Consider the following 25,093-nt stretch of genomic DNA (forward strand, 5'->3'; position numbering starts at 1 on the left):
TAGGATATTTACTTTCAAAGAGCGATTTAGTTCTCTAATGTACTACCCACACGCATGGATGGTTCGAGGAATATATTCCTCGATTGCTTCATTTTTGTAAAAGAAACAGGAAGAAAAAAAATAAATCAGTGCTAAATAAATTATAGTTTCCTTGACTTTGATTTATATTAAAATTTCACAATTTCAAGATAAAAAGGAAGCTCGACATGAAAATGTAATACGAGGATATGAAGGCTATGCTATTTTCAAAAGAAGTAATCTTGTAACGTGGCTTTGAAACCAGTGCACCAATTCCATTTCTCACAGCCCGAAAACTTCCTCTATATTCCCGATAACCTTTCTTCATGGGATAGGTTTGCACCTGCGTGCATCCGCGATTGTACAACTCGTGGAAGCTTGCTGCATGGATTTTGGCTTGGGAGATGCAGTGATGTGATCTCGCAGATTGATTTATATACTCTGGACAATTTTTATTCCACTTTTACGGCAATTTCAATTGCTTGTGTGTGGACGTTAGCGCTTCAGCTCTGTATTTGTGCTTCGGCGATTTTCCGTTTCAAGGAGCACCATTTCCAACTCCCTATTGTAATAATATTATATTATATGGCGTGCCGTCACGAGAAATTCTGAATAGACCCGTATAAGTAAGTGTACCCATGAGGAAATTTTTTTTTTGCATTACAGCAAGCCTCACCAGACTCTTGTCTATGTGGTGCCGACAACAATTCCAAAATATGTTTATAATTATATAATTTTATTATATGCATCGTATAATTATACATTTTTATAATAATATTTTATATAATTTTATTGTTTGTTATGCTGTGAATTACATAAAATTTTATCTTGCATATGGCATTGAAAAGTTTAATTTTCTGCCTGACAAAAATCATTGATTTCTTTCTATTCTGTAAATAAATAATACATAGCTAATATTTCCCTTCAAGAAAGGGTTAAATATTAAGATCATTATCTTAGTCTGAGTCGAGGACATTATGTTTATCATGTTCTTTATTATAATTTTAGTAAAAGACTTTCTAATCATAATTATGATTTTATCTGTTAACATCGAAATCTTCTAGAATGGATGTTTTCTTAAAGTAATAGTTTCTTTTAAGAGAATACTAATTGTGAGTAATTCAAGTATATGGCTTTATGATCTTTCTTACTGGAGAAATGATTTATTCTTTCAATAACAGTTCAAGCACATATCAGTCGTATTGTTGTGTTCAGTATTTCATTTAAGCTGGAATTTATTTATTCAAATTATTTATTCGCTGGCAATACAAAGTGCTCATCCATTATATTCTTGAACAGATACATTAACTTGGCATTATAGTGAATCCAAGCAAGGAAACCTTAGATTATATTAATGTGAGTCAATAAAATACCGATGGCACATCGGCATGACACAGGCCGTCATACGCCCATCAGCACTTCAGCGCTGGATTTTAGGAATACCACTAACGTGTTTTAGGACTTCTAGTCATTAGGATATGTGTTAAAAATCCTAGAACTATTTGGGATCTTATTCCCCATATCTTAAGTTCTTTTAACATTTTCGCATTGTGGTCTAGACAAATAAATTATTTGTTGAATTTTATAAAACTTGTTGGTTTTTTGGTCTTTTCAATTACATATTTTAAGTACATAGCCTTGTGATACGTCGTAAACATCAAGGCCAAAGATGGCAAAGTTCCCGCTCGGATACGTTAGTGTTGCACTAGTACACTGGCGAGCATTTACTAATATTGATGTTGCACCTCACGTTCTTCTAGATCCGGTTAAGTTGAACTAAACGATCAAAAATTACGCAACCTTAAGATGAGAGGTCTGGATCTATCAAAGCTATCCAAAACAGAAAATAAAACAACCTAAAATTGTCAATGCCGTCTGTTGTCTCCCCTCCCTCTCATCAGACTGCATTGATAATAATAATGTTGTGAATTTGGTCGATGTTGGGGTTAACAGAGGCATCCTCAGATTTATTTTTGACAATTCAGCTTTACCATTACCGACTCCAGAACAACCGCAGATTGTATCTTAGTTGTAACAGGAGTGTGTGTCTACTCAGAAAATTACTTTTGCGGTATATTTGATTCAGAGGAGCAGCTTACGAAAACAAACGCCGTTTATAATAACATGAGTTTGATTCTGCGTGAATACACCGTTGAAATTAGTATTGCCACCAAAACACTGTATGGCCGCTATTAACACCGAACCTGGCAGGCACGCCAGTAGGTTATTGGTCCACAAAAGCATCATGTGTAAGAATATCAACGATTTGCGGAACAGTATAAGTCTGGTAGACTGATTCCTTGTCAAATATCATAGTTCGGCCATAGGATCTTGCATACTCTCTTCGAAACCCGAATATTAGACTGATCGAAATCTCGTACGAAACCAAGAATGCGTTTCCCCATGATTTAGAAAGAGAGAGTTGAAAACATGCAGAATGTAGGCAGTGCGCGACTAGACAAACTAGTATTATTTAACTGCACCAAGGATAATTCGTTTTGGATGTTTTGATGCTTCAACTTTCAACTAAGTTTACAAGTCTGATAGCTTGCATGTCTCACATGAACAAGCTCAGGGACACACCTGTAAATACATCTTAACCTTTGTATATATTGCCAACATTTGCAAGAAAGTGTGGCCCTTCACATTCAAAGATTCAAAAAGTGTCGTGGAGCGCTAACATGGCCCCGGCTTCCTAGTGTGGCTGCACTTAAAGTATTTGCCGGAGCCGTTGATGCGTTTTTGGCGATCAGGCCATTGCAGAACCATTCAACCATATACTCGTGAAATGAGTAATTGGGCACCAGTACACAAGGAATGATTCAGTGAATCAGCTTCGGTTGCTTATAACATCACCGAATAAGGCAGTTCCACGCAAGATCTGGTTGAATGCCTGATTTGCCAGACAACTAACTCTTCCACGAAGTGGTTTACCGTTTCAGCCTCAACGTTTGACTAACTCGTATACAATTTGTTCGGAATTTCTTTGTCCTGTGGGAGTTAGAAGGCAGACAATGTCGTGCTACTGATCAGGTGAGGTCTATTTATATGACGACATCTCGAACAACTAACATCTATACTCTGGCACATCCATGGATAAATCCACCACCGCAAGCGGTGAAGACGCAGTGAACATTGTCCACCAAGTAGGGCATTTGTGCTGTAGGAACTACAAGCGGCCACAACCAAATCCTTTTAGATTTGATTATGAGTGTGCCGGAAGCATCACTGGAACTTGAAGTTCCTACCACAACCGATAACTTCTTAGGTTGGAGCCCTTCATTAAGCTTGCCCGCATATTCGTTCTTGAATTTGAACACTGCTCATATACTAACGTTACTTAGGATCGGATGGTACGCCTTGGTGTCCATCTCGCATATTGGCTATGCCACACCTATATCAGTGTAGACATTTTTGGTGCTAAAGTTCATCAGCAACGATGCTGAATCCATGTACAACATTTTAAATTTGCTACCGTATAGCACCCTGATTTAATACTAGTAGAACTTGCAACTTTGGAGGTTTGGCAAGTCCAAATCGGACGTAAATGGGATTTGACAACATTGGCCAGGATTTTTTTATGTGTACATCAACTAGTCCGCCATTAAATATTTTACGTGACTCGTATTCCTCGTAGGCAATCGACCTGTCTAGATTTTGTTGATCACTATCCAGAACAAGTTCGACTCTTATTCGTTCTCGTAGATACTCCGTAGCTTTCGCTAACTCAGGATAATACATTAGCGTCAAGAAGTCTCTTTCAAAATTCAGTTATTATGGTCGTTCACATACTTGTATTCGTCTGAATATAAGGTTCCATCTAGACGACTTGGAAAAATCTCACCCTCCGAATGATTCGTGGCAAATGCATCCACAACTAACACAAATGCAAATGTCTTACTTGAACGAGATAGATGGGCTTCGTGAGTTGATTCTGAACCAGATTTGTACATTTTATAAACCTTCACACTCTACCAACCAAGAATTATCATTGGTACAGGGAAATCACTTGCAGTAAACAGACAGTGCTTCCGGATCTTGTGGATAATTACTGTATGAGTGGTGAAATTTATCGATGTATTTCAGGTCGACATTGAAGAAATATCCATGGATGATGTTTATATCATATATGTTTATGCATGTTTACATCCACGAGAGGAATCTACTGAAGCTTGCCAAATGTAATCAGTCGTATCATCGCATAATCGTACAGGTTGCGTGTGAACATACCTCAAGTAACTGTTTGGGATGACCGGTTCGTATTTGTATCCTATCGGGTTGTTCGAGTGAGGAACATGGGGACTCGCCATAGTTATTCTGCCGCTCATATCAAGTTAGATAAACAAATGAAGGCCAATCCCAGTACATATTTTCACATCGATCTTGGTTTTCGACATAAGTGCGTCCCAAACCATTGCAGGCGATAAGATAAAATGAGCGAGGTCGAGCCTGTACACATGCATGGCTGTATCAAGACGATTCTCCAGATATCTGCAAGCAGCAGCACATTTGATCGCAAGTAAAGATAGCAGTTTTAACTGAGGTTTCGGCAAGCAAACGCGGACCCGACATTGTTAGCGTACGCGTAGTTGTTAGCGGCACAACACTTAAAGTTCTCAATCTCTGGCATTTGGGTTTCATTTTCCAGTCGCATATGTACTTGTTGGGACAGATTCATTTGCGCCTAAGCAACATCATAGATCCGAAACCTTCAGCACTATCGCAAAGCCAATTTAATCGACAAGTAAATGTGAAAAAGGTGTTGTCTACCGCCGATAGGTTGTTGACGAAGTTATTCCGCGTTCAATTGAGATGTTACAGTTAACTGTATCTGGCTTAGTCATGAATATTTCAATGCTACTGGTAATGACACTTACTGCCAAACTGGACCAACACAAATTCAGCAATGACCCTCTCGGAAAGCTTGCAAATGTTGTCATGCCTGTTATCTAATCTATGTTGCTGTAACCACGGGAGATTTACTAAACATATTAACTGAGAAGAAGTCACGAAATAACATTGGTGGCTCAGTAACTCCAATGCATCTAACTGAAGTGTAATAAAACCAGTATGAAACTTATTTAGTAACGCGTCTTATTTGTTTGAACAGTGGGAGCTTCTTTGTCATTCACTGTAAGGTTCAAACATTAGAATTCTGCGTAAGTAACAAGCGGCTTAACATCTCCCTTTGTACCGCGGTACATTTCAGGCTCTGGCATTATATCACGCAGTGATTTTACGCTGATTCCGTCTCAGAAAAGGCCATTAAGCAACAGTGGTTATTGTGTCGGCACACCATTCGATAAATATATTTTATCCACACATGCTGATACCGCTCAACGGATCCGTCTATGTTGATCAGCAACAACATATACATTCCGAACAACGCATGCGTGGAAGGTTATCTTTTCGCGGTATTTTTAAGGTTAATGGGACAGGTTGTTGGCAGGATGCGGTGCGAATAATATTGCCCATGCGGAACACAGTGTCCTGTCGTTTTTCACATTTATTACTGAGAGCGGTAGAATGCGCTCTGATGTTGGAATTAAACTCGACCAGACAAAAGCCTTTCATCACTAACAAGTAAAGACTAATTTTCACGCATCTAGAAAGAGTCAGTCCTAAAAATGCTGGGATGCATTTTTCCATCTTTTTGAGAATCTTTGCAAAAGCATTCCTTATCTCGCTATGGATGGCCTGAGTGTCTTCCTTGGACAACTTTACAGAAGAATCACTTCAAGATCAAGCGAGAGACATTTTGAACATATGATTGACTAGTGTATAGATTTTTCCACGGGGTTATCAGGCAAAATAAACATAAAAGTGTAAGCGTGCTGTGATCTAATTTCTTTGCTGGTGTTTGAAAGAAGCCTAATGACATCTTTTCTAGGCTCGATTACAATAAATACTTTGTAATCTTGAAAATCATGAACGCTCCCCTGCAGAGTAACTTTGAAACTTAGACTTGCTGAGCCTGCCCTGCAGCGTCATTGGCACTAGTAGCTGTGATATCACGGCGGTATTTTTCCTCATCTGTAACCAAACCTATGATTTTGTCTTTTATGGGCTTTGCACGAATCTTAATTTTTTGACACTGCTGCTGTTGCAAGAAGCTGTCAGACGAGGTTTACTTGATGATGTCCTAACAGTGCAAGTAAATATACCTTTGCTTTTTCTCTATGTATCCTTATTCTGTGTTCTCGCGCGGGTTGTATGATTTGGTTCATACTTTGCATCAAAACCATCAGCCGTTTACCTGGGCAAAGTTGTCTTAGTAAAAATAATCGATGGCAGATCAGTACGTTTGGCAACGCTGATTATGTGAGTTGGCACCAATACGTGGTCGAGCAGCTGCGCCAACACATAACGCAATCAACTGTGATATTCATAATGACATATTCTGTTGTAAAGTTCTCTTTTTCCAAGGCATACGTCTTGACATTGATTGCTTCCTTACCCATTAAAGATTCTATATATCCACGCTAGAATTTATTCCCTAAATTAATTTCTTGTTGATTCATCATTAATGTCTGTATTGCTATGTTGTCATTGTTTTCTTATCTACCTGTGTATCTTTGCGAGCACAGCTTACTCGAGAGAACAATATAGGATTTCAAGGACAGTATTGGTAGCACACATTGTACTGATTGTGATGTATACTATCCACTCAAATTCCGCTAAATAAGCAATCTCATCAGTAAGAGCCCATCCAAATATGCTCGGTCTTTGCTCGGATGAAATATTTTCTAGGAAAGCAATAAATCAGAAGTTACCTTTAATGTTCCATTACTAAATACCATTCCGACTCGTACACGACCATCCACAAAACGTTCGTATCAGAAATCGTAATCGACTTATCACGTTCACACTCATACATGTCAGGTAAGGTGTCTGGTTCATTATAACTGAGCATATTTTAGACGTCGTTATTAAAGAGTGATCTGCTTTTCTACAATATCGTCTTCGCTGTCTTACCTGCACGTTTTAATGTCATTGATCTCTTCTCTGGATGCCTCACTGTATACGCTGGAAGTTTCCTTGTGTTCAGCCGGTGATACAATTTACATCATCGGTTTAAACTTTTCATAAACAACACAATGTAATATTGCTAGCATTGTATTAAACGTTTAATCAAGTTTTCTTCATTCTCGCTACAAAGCGATCCCTAACCCAATCATTTTTTCAAGATCCCACGGGTACGGTTTTGAAATATCATATAGAATTTTTGGGGAACTGACACGTTGTAGCTAAATAGCAATTTATTGTTTTCATTGATGTTACAAGGACATCCAATTTCTTACTTCCTGCATTAGCTCCAGACGTGAATTCTTTCACGATGCTATCTATCTATTTATCTATCTATCTATCTACCTATATATATATATATCGGTATATCTGCTAGATTACAGCACTGAAGTTCCCAATCCAAAACCCATGACGCCGGCTTTCATACGTGCTAGATGGTTGTTTGCATATGGCAAACATGCCAAGTGAGCAATGCTTATGGGAAGAATCTAGGGTTAGGAAAGTCCTATTAGCATACTAGTTGAGACGAGAGTTTCTAGGGTCTACAATTTCTCTTTTTTTGGGGGGAGTATGGTTTGGAGATTAGCTTCGTTTTCGGTGGTAGAAACAATTAATCGGTGAATCCATTATGTCTATAACGAGTAATTTTGTACTGATGTAGCTGTCAATATTAGTAAAACTGTTTGAAAACAGATATAGGTAATGGTATTATGGTGTTCGAAATTCAAATATGACATTGTCTATTCGTTTTAATGTTATATTTAAATTTAAGAAAATTGGGATTTGATGTTGTGGCATTACAAAATGTTGCGAAATAATATCATTCGAAGATAGCATATAAAGGAAAATTTATATATTAAAATAAAATAAAATATTACATTTTTCGATAGATAAAGCTAATAATGGTCATTTGATATCACGAAATGAATATCGTGACTTAAACTAAAGAAAGAAATTAACATGTGTTACAATTACTACGGCTGACATATTTCCATTACCAAACTCTGTCTTTAGATTTATATGCATATATGTTGCAAACATTCTACCATTATGATATCGGCAAAAGCGAGTATGATTGATACGATTCTTTGTCCACTCTTATCAGTGTGGTCATCTGCATGTTCATGGTTATTAGACGTTTACCTGTTTGAGGTATATTTCTTTGTATTAATAGTTTCCAAGTCAATAAAGCATCACGCGAAACACATTTTTCGTCTCTTTTGATAATTTATCTAAATATTCATCTCCTAATATGGCAATATCATTGATCTTGCTTATTTCATATTCAAACAAGTGAACAAGTTTTATATTTGTTGTAAGATGTCTAGTAATCGAATTTATTTTTAGAGCTTATATAAAAGGTGTAACACCTATCTTTGCTAGACATTATATGTAGATGTTCTGAAAAATAGTCTTCCTTTTAATTCTATCTACTTTAGACTTCCATATAAATGTGAAAAATGTTTCATTCCATTTTCGATTACATTCTGTGTAAGGTGTGAGGAGACAAAAAAATGGTTTAATTTTGGAATCACTAGGGTTTTCTAGACTGTTATTTTACCAGTTGGTATTCGAGTTCGTTTTGCCCAGTGCCACAAAAACGTTTTTGTCATTTATGTTGTAGTTTCAATCGATATGTGTATTATTTTATTTCTCTCGACTAAAAAATGTATATATAACCGAGTAATTCAGTAACCAGTTGCAATTGTAACTTATGATGAAAGCTTTATTAAATGTATTTTTTATTTCCTATCCAGACTACTATTGTTCTGGTAATATTGTGTTTCAGCCCTGAGATCCCTGCACAAAATCTTATACATCAATAGAAGATCTGGCCTCTATTTGATTGTTCTCTGTAAATAGTTCTTCATAGAATATCTCCACCTCTCTAACAATGTCAAATTGATTTGTTATAATTTCATTTTTATTCTTAATTATATTTTGATAGTTTTTGTGACATAATTTATGATTTCTAGGTGACAGTGATATTTGTTTGGTTTCTCCACCTCCTCCACCCATTTTGCTCTTGATCGGATGAGACGTCCAGGAAGCATACTTTGTCTTGCTTTTTCCAATTCATTATTTTTTATTCTTATAGTTCCAAAACAGTATTTTCAGCAGAAATACTAATATCTAAAGACTGTATTTCATGTAAGAGTTCATGTTCTTGTTTTAGTTTACCTTTCATAAATTTAGAAAGACTTGTTATTAATGAGCAATGTTTGGAGGAAACGAGTTTACGAAACTGTACTATATTAGGATTAGTACATTAAAAAGATGGTAATATTAATAATAATAATAATAATAATAATAATAATAATAATAATAATAATAATATTGCTTTATTTATAGAGGGTGACTCGTTAGTCAAGGACTAATCTCGCTTGAGGCCCTCTTAAGGAGAGTATAAGAATGCACATTATATAACGATAGCAATAATTACTGTTTATTTTAACATGTTTCGTATTAAAATGCTAAATTCCATTATCTATTAGAAGCACACACATCCTCATGATATATCTTGTTAAATACGTGGAATGATATATAAGACTAACGTAACTGAAGTTCCCCGTTTGGATGAAAATAGCTGAGTATTACAAGAATGAAATTGTCTCATTTTCCCAAAGAGGTAATCCAAAGACTCCGAGGGGGGGGGGGGGAGTAAGCGGCCCTAACTATGAATTACGATCATAGGAAAAGACCAGGTCATTTTGTCATTCACTGAGATTTTATAGATGCATGCAACCAGTCAAATCATTGCAAGGATTCCTTACACCTCCCCCTCTCTATCTCTTTCTTTCTTTCTGTCTCTCTCTCTCTGTTTCTCTCTCTCTCTCTCTCCATCTCTCTCTCGCACACGCACACATACACACACACGTTTTTTCTTACCCAAAATAATTCTTGAATAGTTAGATAGCAAAACGGAACCAATTTAGATGGTTATTCCATATGTAAGAGAGGCTTACCTTTCCCATGAGTCAAATGTCATTTTTTATCGCAGTCTTTTTATGGTACCTTAAATTTCTAAATGTTTATAATTGTTATGTATATTTGATTTAATTTATATTTAATTTAAATTAATTGTTTGTTTGTTAGGTTTTAAATATTATTGATTCCATTACATTTTATTGTAATATAATTTTATTTACTGGATTTTTCCTTGTCCACAAATTTAATTCAGTTATAAACAACTAATAATAGAAAATTTGTATTTAATGCTGACCTAGTTTCTAACCTTGATTCAGAACCAGTGATGGTTTCTAGTAAACAACTTTTTTTAAAAAAACTTTAAAATTTCTTTCTCGGAGCAAGATTAATAAAGTGGAATCCAGGCCATATCTGGCCTACGTGACAAATAATATGTGTCAAGTGGGTTTTGCCAGAGGATTGACCCACATCCGAGCATCTGCTTTGCGTTGTAGCTAGATTTATTATTAATGTTTTGAGAAATAATATTTATTTCTTGCCATAACACTTGAGAAGTCAAAGTGTTTTATGTTGTGACCAGTGTTTGGGCAATTATTTTATTTTTCTTCAAATTACTTAGATTCCAAGAGATTATTTTTCCCTGGAAGTACTTGCACTATAAATTATTTCTTGGACAAAGACAGTCATCGATGTTTATTCAGAGTTCAAACTGGAATATTATTTTCCGTGATTCAACAAAGAACTGTTGACACATCAGTACGACACTGACTACAGCATATGTCATCGCCTTCCATTTCGGATTTCATCAGGATTCGAGCTCAATTGCATTAGGACTTTTTATTACTAGGACTTCTATTTGTCAATTATTGGGTTATTTTGGGATTTGATTCGTAAAACCGTAAGTTCTTTTTCTGATTTTTAACTTGTTTTTCTAGGGAAATAAATTATTTGTCAAATGTTACAAAGCTTGTTGTCTTCACTCTTTTCTTGTTACTGTTTGAAAGGGCTTAAACACGTAACACTTTATTGTCCTGAGTTTTAAATTAATGGGCAAAGGCATGTGGGTCATTGTGCCACTAAAGGCCACCTGCTGTTTTATGAACTAGAACAACTCCTGTTATAAGTATACATTAGCATATTATAAAATATGTATTTTGAAATTGCTTTCCTAAATCATACAGTTACTGAATGTAGTTGCAAAGAAATTGCCATTACAAGAAAGTATGAGTAAAATAATTGTATTTTCATAGTAGTGCATAATTGCCTGTTGCATTATTCCAGATCATACAGAAAATGTTCGGGATAACATGAAACTGAGTTTGAACCATATTTATGCTTTTTAATTTTGATACTTAAAATGGAATTTTGAAGTTTAACGTTTCGAGACATGTTTCAGTATGAGAAGCAAATCATATTTTTTATCTTGTACAACATTTGCATCTATTTCATAAACTTTTAGATTGTTTAGATGTATGCGTTTTGGACTACAGTATTGTTAGCAACATTAAACAAAAATGCACGTAAGGTAACAAAATGCAGTATAATAGGTATAGTTATATTTATATATACATGACTTGATTAGATTTCAGATCATTACAGTAACGTTGCTTTTTTGAAGACACTATTTTAACTTTCTGGATTTGGAACGTTTACTATGCATGTATGCATATCTATTGGATACATTTTTGTTTTTCACGCAGAAACACTTGTATACAAAATCAAATGTTAAAAGGATGTGGCATGACTATGTAGAATTAGAATTTCATTATGTTAAAGCACACTATCTATGATCATGATTGACTTTAAAATGTAATTCTCTACTTTTCGCGTACATATTGTGCAAACACAGATTTAGTTTTCCTTGTTTTCCTTGCTCCACCTAACGGTATTTTTAACAAAATAAAAAAGCTCAAAAAGACTTGAATGATTTAAAGAAATTCAAAGACTATCCTAAGAAAAGAGACATAGCTTCAATCACCTGGTCACTCCAATATTATCACTTATTATAGTTGTGCACAGGTACAAGCCTAACCAACATAACGTATGTGTGTCTTGTGTTGTTCACATATTAAGTGCTCACTGCTACAGACAAGCGCAGATCGACCAATACGTTGAGCACGATCAAATCGAGTTACAAGCATTGAGATATACCTCAAATATGATGTCTTATATCAAGGCACGTACATTATCTGACAGTTACTATTACGCCAATTAGACCACAGTCCCGGTCTTCTTACCTCTAAATTTCAAAGCGGGCTATGTATTTTAGTTTATTACTGTAAGACAGCCCAATGCACAATTAAATGCAAACTTTGAAGCATATCCATGCCTATAATCTGCTTCCTGTTAAGTTTCTCTGATTTCTAACCTTTTATAGATTTTGCTGTATTATCGGAGTTTGCGGGGTACAATAACATACCCGTGCTCCTGATACTCAAACCCTGTTAGAATATACCGTTATAGTGTGGTTATTTTGACCCTTGGATCTTCCAAACCTCAACATCTGTTCCACGCATTGGTACACAGGTACAGTATCTGGACCCAACTTTTCTTTTAAAGACTGAAATTGAAACGTGCACAGAGTTTTAAGACCCAACCTTGAACGAGCTTCATTGTGACGTCATCTGTATGTCGTGACATCATCAGCTTTTGTTTAAGCATTGCAAGCAAATAATTTATCTTGTTCTTCTACGTTTACAGTATTGCAATGTATAATCAAAAGCCGTCGAAAATTATTGGTGATGCAGCTATGAAAGCATATGAACTTTTTTCCACCAGCGTTCCTGGCAATGCTGATATGAAAATATAAGAGAGATAACCCTTTGTGATGAATCTGCATCATACAGAACAAATGAACAAGAATAACTTTACTGACATGGAGTTTCATTAAAATAATCAGGGTAGTTTATACATTTAGGGATGCGATAAAATGTTGAGGATGGCAAGGAAATAAAGAAAGAGGTATCAAATATTTATTTTGTTTATAGTTGAAGATTTCGTTTTTGGTTTAAGAAGAAAAATTACATGGATATTTGTTTTCTGTCTACAAAAGAAACACAATCATTAACTTATGCGGAGTAAAATTTCATCCTCCGCTTCGGCCACAATGTTGTAGGGTAATAACCGTTTCTCATTGTAATTGTTTTATGTTTATGTCGGATAATGAATATAAGGTGACATTGTTACCCTGTGCTTGATTTTATTAACGATATAACCATTGTTTTTTAAATCAACGAAATTTACAGCTTGAATTCTGCTTTTACAAACCAAGGCCAATTTCGATTGTATGCATTTATTTTGTCCCTTATAACCAGAAAGAGTATATGGTTATAAGGCAGGGACCTCCTTAGTCTGCAAGTGATGGCACTGGGGCCAAACCACCATGGGTTGGGATGGACCCGGTCGTGAAATGCAGTTTATTGTAGTAGTTTGTCAAAATGCGTGCAACTCATCGACATCGAATGTATGTGAAAGCATTTATATCCCCTTAACGCAAAGGCGGAATAGTCATTTAAACTTTAAACATATCAGAACAATTTACATTAATAGGACTAGGATTGACTTAAGTTGTATATCCTTCAAAAAGAAAGATATACAACAAAATTTGTCTTTAGCTTTGAAGGTATACGAGAAGGTTAGGACCATACATTTGTAAATGACGGAAGTTACTAGTTTTGGTGGAGAACCAGTTACCCCATTTTTATGAGTCTGTACAGAAGCTATTTACTGAACAAAATACAAAGAATACACTTAAGGTAAACTCGATAGTTCCAGCTTACAAACATATTGTACGGAACAAAACTAGTGTGCTTACCTGTTCTATCTGATGTCTTGAAATACTACTACTGCTACTACTGCAGCTACTACTACTACTTCTAATAATAATAATAATAGATACAAAAGTTGTTCTTGTTGTTGTTGATGATGATGATGATGATGATGATAGGACGAGGATGTTATGGTCAGGTGCTTACAGTCATAGTTGTGACATTAGAAAGTGGTTTGAAAGATGAGATCTGCATGATTTATTTTGTATTTTGATGTATGTATTAACATTTACTCGTACCATGTGGCATCTGCTGTAAATATGTTCGATAGTAATAACAATAACAGTCAGAAAAACATAGCAATGGCAGTTGTGGTGGTTGTTAAAGTTATGATAGTAGTTAATATATCTGCTAAAATGCTCTTTGGTGGTAATTAGTATACTGATATTAAACTTAATATAGTATACGATGATGATAGGACCACTACAGTGACGATTGCAATGGTCAAATGGTTACATTAATTAAAGTAGACTGCTTTTAAAGGTCAGAAATAAAATTAAGTTTATCATCTAGATGTATATACATTATTTATTATTCAATTTAAGTATCCATGTTAAATTTGTCTGTACCTATTTTATTTCTCTTTATGTCACTATATTTCTACAGCGAGCAGTGAAACCTGGTACATCGGTATTGTCGTGTCTGGAGACTGGATAATGACAGCAGACTACCAGGCGTCTAATGTCCGGCTGCACAGATGCCATGATGGAAAGTTACTGGCAACACACGAATTGGAATCACTACCCCACGCGACATGTGCTATTAACGACACGGAAATATGCGTGATTCTGTTTAATGGTCAGATGGTAATCATGTCTGTGCAGTGTAAAGGAGACGAAGGTACCATTACACGGCTGAGAACATTACATTTACATGACGAAATGGATTTGTATAAAGGAGTATCGAAATTCAGTGAAAATGTTGTTGTATGTGGTAAAAAACAGGGCACGATATGTTGGAGTATTGTGTCCCTTCTGGATGGAAATGTTATTAGTAGAATTCACCCGATCAATATAATAAAAGGTGATTATATTTACATGACAACCAAGGACAACATGATTTATATTTCATGTAATTTAGGCCGTGTCCACCGCCCTGAAAATGGTGTGTATGGATATGATATAGAGAATCCAAGCAAAGCAGGATATATTTACAAACATAAAGACCTGTATTGTCCAGCTGCTGTAGCAGTTGATAACAAGGGATTCGTGTTCGTATGTAATTATGGAGGCCCTAACAGTCCTCACCCGTATCCATCTATTCATCATCTTACAGATAAATGTGAACTTGTGTCCATATATAGTCAGGATATACCACGTAGAGTAGAGGCCATATTCTGTGACCAGCATCAGGGACTTATGTACCTCATAAGCCGGGACAGTAATTCCGTCACTATATTCAGGCCTGAGTATCAAGGTATTTCATATTTCGTATTTCAACAGATAGACGTTTACGTGATAGCTCATATAAAACAACAAAACTTCATTTATTCACAATTCTCGATGATTTTTTTTCACAATTTGAAACAGAAAATTTCAGTATGACATTTTTATAATGAGTATGCGTCTTTATTCATCTTGAGTAAATTATACACATAATACTACTATCAGTTATTATAAAATTTCATGCTGATCTAATTTTATACAAGCCTTTCATTTCTAATTGCATAGCTATCATCACAGCATTTACAGACAAACTTATCAATGGACTTAAACTTTTGCAAGAAGTCAGTATCGAAGTGATAAAAATAACTATATAACTAATATTTAGTGAATGCAGATAGGGGAGTTTACAAAATCAGCAAACTTTTATCATGTGACAATTCTAATTATTTTACTATAGACGTGCATATTTTATTGTACCCTTCTTTGATTCAGACATTAAAATCACTTGATTTTGTCTGATATTGGTATAAAAATACATTCCATGGTCTATGAACATCTGAAACAAGCTTTTCTGACTGCATATATTTCATCCAGTAAAACATCCATTTAGAATCGAGCAACACAAAATTTGAAATCTTCGTTGATCATTAACTGGAGAAATGTTGCAGGTCAGTGAAAGATCAGTCCCCATATTGGCGTGGCTTACTGAGACTCGCATAATGTAGATGATATGTGGATATAGTTATAGTACGGACAATCAGGACATTGTTTATGTGAAAAGTTGTATGTTTGTGTTCATCAGACACATACTCCATAGTACATATCTGATACTCATATGTCCACACGGCCAATGTCCCCGTTATACACACTATAAACATCTCTACGTATATATAGTTTCTTGTAGACCCAGGCTCATATGACATATATGATGGACATATTCATGGACCTGTACACACGAGCAATGTTCCCATAAGATCAAGTGAAATACATAACCACTGACAATACACTATTTGAAATAGCATTTAGTTTGATGAAAAGCATATATGGCTTGTGATATTGACGGCAGACTTTGACCTGCAGTCATGCAGTCACCTATATTCATTAGCATATCGTATTTTCAATGTTACTTAACTGATATACGAGAATGGATTTCTTCAAACAAAAAACACATACAAGTCCAAATTTCCATGCATGCAAATCACAAATCAAACTTTATTATTTTCAAATGGAAGAGTTCAATGAAAGAGGGAGAGTTATAGATGAAAATAATGTAATAATCATAAAGTGGAAAACCCATATATCCTTTTATATTCCTGCTTGCTACTTCTACGCGTTTTTAAGCACTACCCTTCTTTTGAGATCTGTAGATTCAAGATCATTTAAGGCATACCAAAGCGACTGATATTACAGAAAAAGAGAAAAATTTGGTTATACAATGATACCTAATAATGTAGACTTTCGAAATACATTAACAACATACGACGAAAAGTAGCACAAGAATAGGCGGTTTCGATTTCGGAACGGAAATATATCAACCGTTTTATACCTCATGACCGTACCACTTTTACATCGAACATCTAACGTGAGAATGAAAAATATAATTAAAATGCTAGATTGAACAATTTTGTACCACTGAATCAGCTAACGTAGAACTACAACCTTTAAAAATTTAAACGTCACCTAAATGACACGTAAACGTAGCTTAACGGCAAAATTAGCGACCTTTCAAAACGCTGTAACTTTCGAGGCAGCCAATTCCGTTTTGTATATGTGGTGCATATTGTCGTCGCTTATATTTATATATGGTACACTCTTAGCGCACATATTTAATACAATTTACAAACATCGATGACATCGATGAGTACTCGATTGTCACTGTCTGTTGATCCACTGCAGCAGGGCTCCGTACCTGTGCGCGGAGATGTCATTTTTTTCAATTTTTGCCATCAAGGTCTCAGACTCTGACGTGGTAATTGCTTTATCTTCGTTGATCACCAAGTACAGTTTACTAACTGCATTAAGATTAATTTGTTTTACAGATACATCATCGTTGAATAAGATTCAAGATGTTTCTCTTCTAAATTGAGTCCAGGTTGGTGCAACACAGTCATCTGGATAGCAATTTGGATGGATTTGCTGGTGAACTCCGCTGCATTGTTGTGGAAACAATCCCTAGTTATTTTTTAATGACTGGTTATGCAGAAACGAATTGGCTATTGTACGTGATAATGCTATAACTCCATGCTGGCCTGGAAGTGTTGGTTTTGGTACATTAGTTTTTGTTCTGAGTGTTTATTTTAATTTGACACTTAAACACAATACCTCAACGTATTCGATTGTTTGTGAGCAACGTTTTCACGCAGATATTCCTCGGCAAGTGAAACGAAAATCATTATCAATGTTAGCATCAACGGCCAAACGAGTCAACAGTTCGTAACCACATTCCGCAACATCTACACCACGGTCACAATCCATAATATATAGACAATAGTAAATCTAATATTAAACACAAACATCAAAGCTGGCTAAGTATTGTTACGATTAAATGTTGAGTCCTTCGAAGCCAACTTCATCTGATGCGACCAATGATGGAGGTATTGCGGATCTCAAATGTTTTGCTACAACATCGTCTTATCTTAATATCTGTAAATATGTGAAATTGACCAAAATGCCACTTTTCCTTTATCAACATTACCATTCTACTTCACCAGAATTTAGTTCGGCTATTATAAACAACTATGATCCAGTGTGGCGTTTGTTACGTTTAAAGAGAATGGTAAACAATTCAACAGTTTGCTATGGTTAACTCGTCCGTGTTTTTCTTTAGTTCTTTGATTAATATTCCATGAGCGTAACTCCATGAAGTTATTACACATGGATGTGGTGGTGACCTCATCAATTTTTATATCAACATATTGCATCATTACAGTTTATCATCATCCGCTGGTTGTTGCATCAATTGAATTCGGTTTCCATTCACGATAAGGTATCCGCTCATTTCATGGCCAGACTATAACTTTCAATACAGTTTTATGTCGACGTAGTCATTGATTAAATCTCCCAACAAACTAGTGTCTCACATTATCCCGTTGTCGGTGATTTCAATCAAGTCTTTTGTGTAACAACAACTCGCAATTTCAAAATTATATCTTGAATGTCAACGTTAGACAGTCGTTGTTTTCCAGTTTTATCATGGACAATCACCAGCTCTTCCGCTTTGGCGTCAACAAACACTCGTCTCCTAAATATAGTCAAATTCACTTGTTTGGCAAAGCAGAGTCACACCAACGTTGCGTGGGGTTGAAGAACGTCAATAATATAATTAAACATTTTCTATGCTATCAAGTGTACCTTTTAATTGACAAGTTAAAATCAAATAGTTTTTGCGGGATTGGTGAATGCTCATGAGAATTTAACGCATTAAAAACAATATGGCCACATACTGACCCATCCAACCGAGCTTGTAATGGCAGCGTGAAAAAGTTGTGGAAGACCTTGTCCACCTTGGGTTAAGTAGCCAATAACTTCAAGTGATGGGGGTAAGCCAAAACTATAATAGATGATTAGGTATTCCTTAGTAAACAACCGAATGAGTCCCAGGTCCTCTTGTCGAATCCTGGTTAACTATTTCATCTTCCCTTCTCGGGGGTTCGTTGATGCCGTTTATTTCTCATATATGCAATTAAGAAAATGTCTGACTGACCTTGTCATAGCAAGTAAATCAAGATTGCTTAAGGGTCGCGTGGACTTTTTCCAGTTATGCTAAGTAAGTAGTCGAAGACATCAGCCCAGTGTATTCTGCGAGCTTGCTAAGGTAGTCGAAGGAGTTTTACTTTTTGTTCGTTTGAGAGACACTTTATCTCCCCAACCTGCCTTTTGAAAGCCACTGCCCCTAACACATCCGCTTTTTCAACCGCAGGAGAAGCAATTAGCAAGGCTGAAATGAGCATAAGAAATGGAAATATTCCACCAATTGTTTTGCAGCTGCGTTACCTCAGACTTGGATAACTTTAATGTCACCGAGGCTTTATTGTCTTTGGCTGCATTACAAATTTTAAGTTTTGTTTGGGTCAGCCATAGGGATTCATCTCCATTTAACTTTGCCGGCGAAAACATTAATGTGACCTCACAATAAGATTTTATTGCTATCAATAACTCACAATTTAACTTGTTTAGCGATCTCTTCAGTGGTTGGTACCAGGCTGGCAAGGCCGTTTGGGGAATCTGTGAACAGTTCCCAGACAGCATCTCCGATACTAGTTCAGTCATAAGCCGCGTAAACTCGTTTTATCGTGTTGACAACACAAAGTAATATCACTAGTCCACGTTCGACTGTCACTGAATTAAATAGGCAGATGTGAAATGTACAGTTACTTTGTCAAAGTCTCACCGCACAGGTCTGACGTATGCATATCCTGGTTCACAAGGCTAAAACAAACATCTGTCAGCAAATTATTATGACAGTGAAGATACACAGGCGACGTGGGAGTACTCGATGCCAACTCACATGTTTCCGTTGTTGTGCCTAAACCTGCGAGGCACACTTTGCTACGACCCCGCATCAATGATGGCGTCACAGGTTAAATTGATCTGAATCGTTGAGGTAATCATGTCAATGTCTTGCGCGATATTATATCGGGACCCTTTTTGTTTTGCGGAGAAAATTTACTTGTCCTCGGGATTTTCACTAACGTTTCAGGCCATCAGAGAAAAGCTTTTATTGACGCCCATGGGAGATGACCCTCGCATGGAAATGACTGATCCGTATAAGGCTAATGTTTAGCGGTTGCAAATTGTCGAGTGGTTGCCGTTCACAACGAAATCTTCCGGAACTCTTCACTGACCGATTCCATGTCAAACACATCAACGCGAAGTTCAGCTTCTTTCCAGGTTGCACCATCATCCATCAAACACAGTTAGAAGTCCACTGAAGTGAATCAGTATTTATCATCGGTGTTTTAGTTGCATAGATGATTTATATCTTTCACAATTCCATAAAACAAATGCGCGAAACGTTTCCGCGGTAATGATGTCGTTGGTGAATAACCGTCGAAAATTATTGTGGTCTCATTGATAACTTCTGATAAGTTGTTGCCTACGCAATTTGAAAGCAAATGTGTTCCCGAACGATTCACAAGGTCATAAGAATTTTCAATTCAGGGGAACCTTCTATTTCTTTTATCACCTATTGATACGATTCCTGCCACGCTTTCCTTGAAACAGTGTGATGACGGTAAAGTTGTAGGTTCAGTTGCGTTTATTTATTCGGCTTCAAGTTCGGTTTAGTATTCGAGTTGGGGTTCTGGTTCATGAGGATGTGCCTGCTGCATGTAGACACAATTCGTTGAGTTTCATTCATCTACGTTTGCCATAATTCTTAAAATATTGCTTGGCTTTTTTATTTCCAGATTGATATGTATAAAGTAATATAATATTATATACCCACGCACCCTGAGCAGCTTGATGAAACCAAGTAGTCGCTGGATGAAATGCCTTCTCGAGACAACGGCAAATTGAATGCATCGATCAATGGAAACTGAGCTTCGGCTATCTTGTTCAATTCGCTCATATACTCGTAGGGATACATTCCTATGCGGGTGAGTTTTAAAACAATGCAAGGAATGAATATATAGCCGCAAGTGATACTGAAGCAACTCTATGCATTATCAAATGACAATCAAAGCGAAGCACAGTTCGCAATAAAACCGGAATTTGTGTTTTGTTAGTGCAGATTACCTGCGTAGCTCTGTACGCGCAAGCGATATTAGAGTTGATGGTAAGAGCTGTTTTGGATCCATTTTACTATATCCTTAATAGAAACCTCAATCAATTCCTTGCCACGATACAATAATATTGTGGCTCAGTGGTAAATATGTTACATAAGTCCAGTCATGCGTCTGCGTTGCCAATAAGGATTTGCATTTCGTCTCCGAATCGGTGTGTTTGCCAATGGTATAGTATTGTACATAAATGTATTACTGTAATTAATTATTCCTTCGCTATCTTCACTATTGTCGTTAAATTCTCTATGTATATCATCATCATTTTCATCATTACCATTAGATATTTTAATCGATTGCTCCTCGCGCACAAACTGGATACTTTTACGAATATGAACGATTTTGTTGCACATATGCACACAGTGTGATATATCATTAGATATTTTAATCGATTCATTATCAACATCGGGTGGTCTACTGCGCATCAGCTATATCATTGGTTATTGAACAATATCATTATAATGACCTTGTACGTCTTTTATCATATGCTTCGCCAAGTCTGAGTCTATGATGTTTCTAAGTCGACTAATTTACCAAGAAGCTCCTGACGCATATCTGATAAGTAAGACATCGTTTGATCCGCATCAACGAACATGTTTGACACACTGAGACGAAACAGTTATTGAATCTTTTCTGCAACAATAGAAATACCCGACTGATTTAATAATTTGATTCCACGATTGGATATAATCATAGATCCTTTCAAAATACGCCACTCTTCAATATGTGGACTTTTGTCATCTATACATACCGCGGTGATTGTTGAATATAATATTCCCATACAATATCTACATAATCACACATAACAAAATTAGAGCTACAAGGAGAAAATACAATTTTGCCATAGAGAAAATCTATTATCAGTATGACGATCAATAATCCTATTCTAGCAGTAGATTTTGGCTGCACAGGGTAGGAATATTTAATACAGCATAGTATTATAGTATAAGCATAATCAATAATATACACCTGACAGGTATATTTATAGTAGCATCACCTGATGTTCACCACTTATCCAACGGCTCACATTGTGTGCATATGTGCAACAAAATCGTTCATGTTTGCAAAAGTATCCAGTTTGTGCGCGAGGAGCAATAGATATATGAATGGTGACAACAATGTACATCATATACACAGAACAAGACTGGCTACCTCGCTAGTTGCAGTGTTTTGTCGGTTTCTCCGATTTCGCCATTGTTTTCACTTACGCGACTTTTACATAACGTTCACTTGGATTTTACAAAGTGTATGGTTGTACGTTAGTTGAATATGCTTTGCAAAGTTATTCACTCTCATGTTAGAATTATACTTCCGACACTGTGTTATAGCGTATGCACTCGCACGTACGATATTCTCAGGTAGAAGTGGTATAACCATTGGTTAGAGAATGAGTTGGTCTACTTAATCTCCAATAATCTAAAACGAAAAATGTCACATTTCTTGGGATAAAAAACAACAACAAACTGTTAGACCCCGATTATTAAGGTTGAAAATTACCAGTTTAAGAAACGAAGGTTTTGACACAATGTTTTATTGTTTTGGTCTTTGATCTACGGCATGAGTTTCAGATTTAGAGTAAAACAGGTCAGGACACGATCATCGTGGTTCCAATACGGAAAACTCAGTCAACGTTTATCCTTCAGGACATGCAAAGGCATCATAGCCAATCGAAAAAGTATTTTATGTATCTCAGAATCGGGTTAAACGAAAAACGTGAACAAATGATGTTTAAGATGTCTGCGGAAGCATCCCCTGCATTGCCTTTCCTTCACCAGTTTCAGGCTAAAATGAAAAAGTCTCCCTGGGAATGAGTTATTGCTTTAGGGATCCAAATTTTTGAAGAAAATAATCCTTAAGCTACAGGGTGACATGCTATATGCTTATAAATAACTGCCTAGGAAGATATTATCGATAACTTTTATATCTTATTAACTGAGTACTGAAACATATTAAGCTCAAGGTCATATGGAACCACATGACCGAGCTACAAATATGTTTTAATACTCAGGAAAGAACTTTTCATGACATATTTAGAAACAAGATTAATTATTAATGACACTTTTTATGTTATAGGAACAACCCAATTAAGACAAACGTATTGTTTTGTTCAGTTGAACATTTTACTCATTGTTCATTATATGAATGAAAGCTGAACACTGTGCAGTAACAGGCTATTTTACGATTCTTATTCAACAGTGAGGCAAACTGCATTTGTTAAAATATGAAATGGCATGTAGCCAAGCAAACTATTGGAGCAATACATGAAATAGAGAAAACTCTATGAGCCAGATTAATCTCGTTGAACAGATAGTTGTTGTGATTGCCCTTCTTTGAAGATGCTGTCAAGATGTCTGGTAAAACGTTTTAAATGTCTCGTTTGTATCAGATGTTTTGTGAACGTATTGTGTCCCATCAGATTTATATATAGAGTCATTTTGGAGTCACATGCTGTATAATTCATAGTACCATATATATCAATGCTACTAGTGCACTTTTTTGTGAAAAAAAGGTTTTTAATTGAAAAAATGTAACAAATGCGTTTCTCGTTCATATTTATAATCAATACTTTAAAAATATCGTTGCCATTTAAAGCTTTGCTTTTAAGGTTCAGGGACACATGTATATACATTGCTATTAGGCGTATGAACATATAGTAGCAAAAAGTATTTAACATGCCTTTTCGCGAAAGCTTTAGTTTCCAGTAATATGCCACTTAGACCAATGCCCATGCGCCGTAATTGTCATCTTCACTTCAGGTTCACTTTGGGGAGCATTACTGTGTGCACAATTGGCTTGTTAGATATATGGTCCAGTGTGAACTATAATCATGCAAAAGCCCTTAATGTTTTATATTGCACCATTTACTTGATTCGATTATTTGCTTACAAGCCAAATTATCTGTGTCCTTCAAGCCAAGTTGTGATATCTGCACTGTTTTATGATTCGAGATATTAATTTCCATTTCAGTAATCGATCAGCAAATCAATGGACAACAAAATTTGATTTTCTTAGAAATTTTAAACAAAAGTCTGCATTACAAATTAGAACAAGAAATTGGAAACCAGACGAGATATTCTGTCTTCAGAAAGTTTCTGTAAATGTTTACTGTCTCATTTAAAAAAGAAACTTCTTTTGATATCTCCATGAACACAATATAATGCCTGTTTATAGAATATGTTACGACAATATAGTTGAATGTTGCAAATAATGCGTCTCATGAATTATAAAGATATGGCTTGAAAACTTTAATTACCAGTATGAACTACAAATCTAAAGTTACAGAAAGTCCATATTTTCAGATCTGCTTTAATTTTAGTAATATATTTGCAAATGATCATTGCTTTCAAACACAGAAATCCCTCCAGAAATTTTAAAAATGGATAAAACGTCCATTCAACTGTTTCAAGAGGCACTGCAAGATGGGAAAGAGAAAGTTTACAGGATAAGGGTGATGGTTGTGGGACAGTACGGTGTAGGAAAGACGACCCTGGTTAAACGGCTTCTTGGAGAGGAGGTCGACATCTTAAAACGACAAAGCACGGAGGGTATAGATGTTCATGTACATTGTTGCGATGTTTCTCTTACCACCAATGAATGGACTCTGCAAAAGGAGGGTAAGTGACTATACATAAATGTAACGTATCAGTGCCCAACTTTAATTTCTAATTTTTTGAGTTCATAATTTAAGCAGCAATGAAACTAAAGTGATATAATCACTTTTCTTCTAGGGGTGGAGGAAACACTATTGGTACTGCCTTTGTTCCCTAAGGCAGCACATAATTTAACTTTTCCTAGTCCCCCCGCCAGCCCACGACTCTGGAGATAGTCTATTACAGGAGCAATATTGAGAATATTTGCTGCAAAAACCATGTGCCGGTTAAAGAGTGGGATAAAACAGTTGCGTCATGGAGGGAATGGGGAGGGATTCCTTTCCCTCATTATTCTGCATTTAATGTGACACAAAGAGCAACAAAAATGCCATTAAAATTTTGTTTCGAATTTTTTCGCGATTTCATCAGTCAGTTGCTTACTCACCAATGTGTAAAAATAATTGCTGCTCGCCCACGCATGTATACACTTATGATGAAACTAAGGAGTTGCAATATTATTACTAAAAGTCGAGATTGAT

At 36.0% G+C, this 25,093-nt stretch overlaps 1 protein-coding gene across 1 annotated transcript in view; it reads left to right on the top strand.

Moving 5' to 3' along the window:
• Nucleotides 1-14,455: 14,455 nt before the first annotated feature.
• Nucleotides 14,456-25,093, top strand: part of LOC149773150 (uncharacterized) — a 108,214-nt gene continuing 97,576 nt past the window's right edge. The window contains exons 1-2 of the mRNA XM_089946719.1: nt 14,456-15,215; nt 24,318-24,578. Of these exons, the coding sequence (XP_089802845.1) occupies nt 14,456-15,215; nt 24,318-24,578 (1,021 nt within the window). The remainder of the gene's footprint in view (nt 15,216-24,317; nt 24,579-25,093) is intronic.

The sequence above is a fragment of the Sinohyriopsis cumingii genome, unplaced genomic scaffold (genome assembly GCF_028554795.1).
Source record: "Sinohyriopsis cumingii isolate HCF-2022 unplaced genomic scaffold, ASM2855479v2 utg000873l, whole genome shotgun sequence".
NCBI lineage: Eukaryota > Metazoa > Mollusca > Bivalvia > Unionida > Unionidae > Sinohyriopsis > Sinohyriopsis cumingii.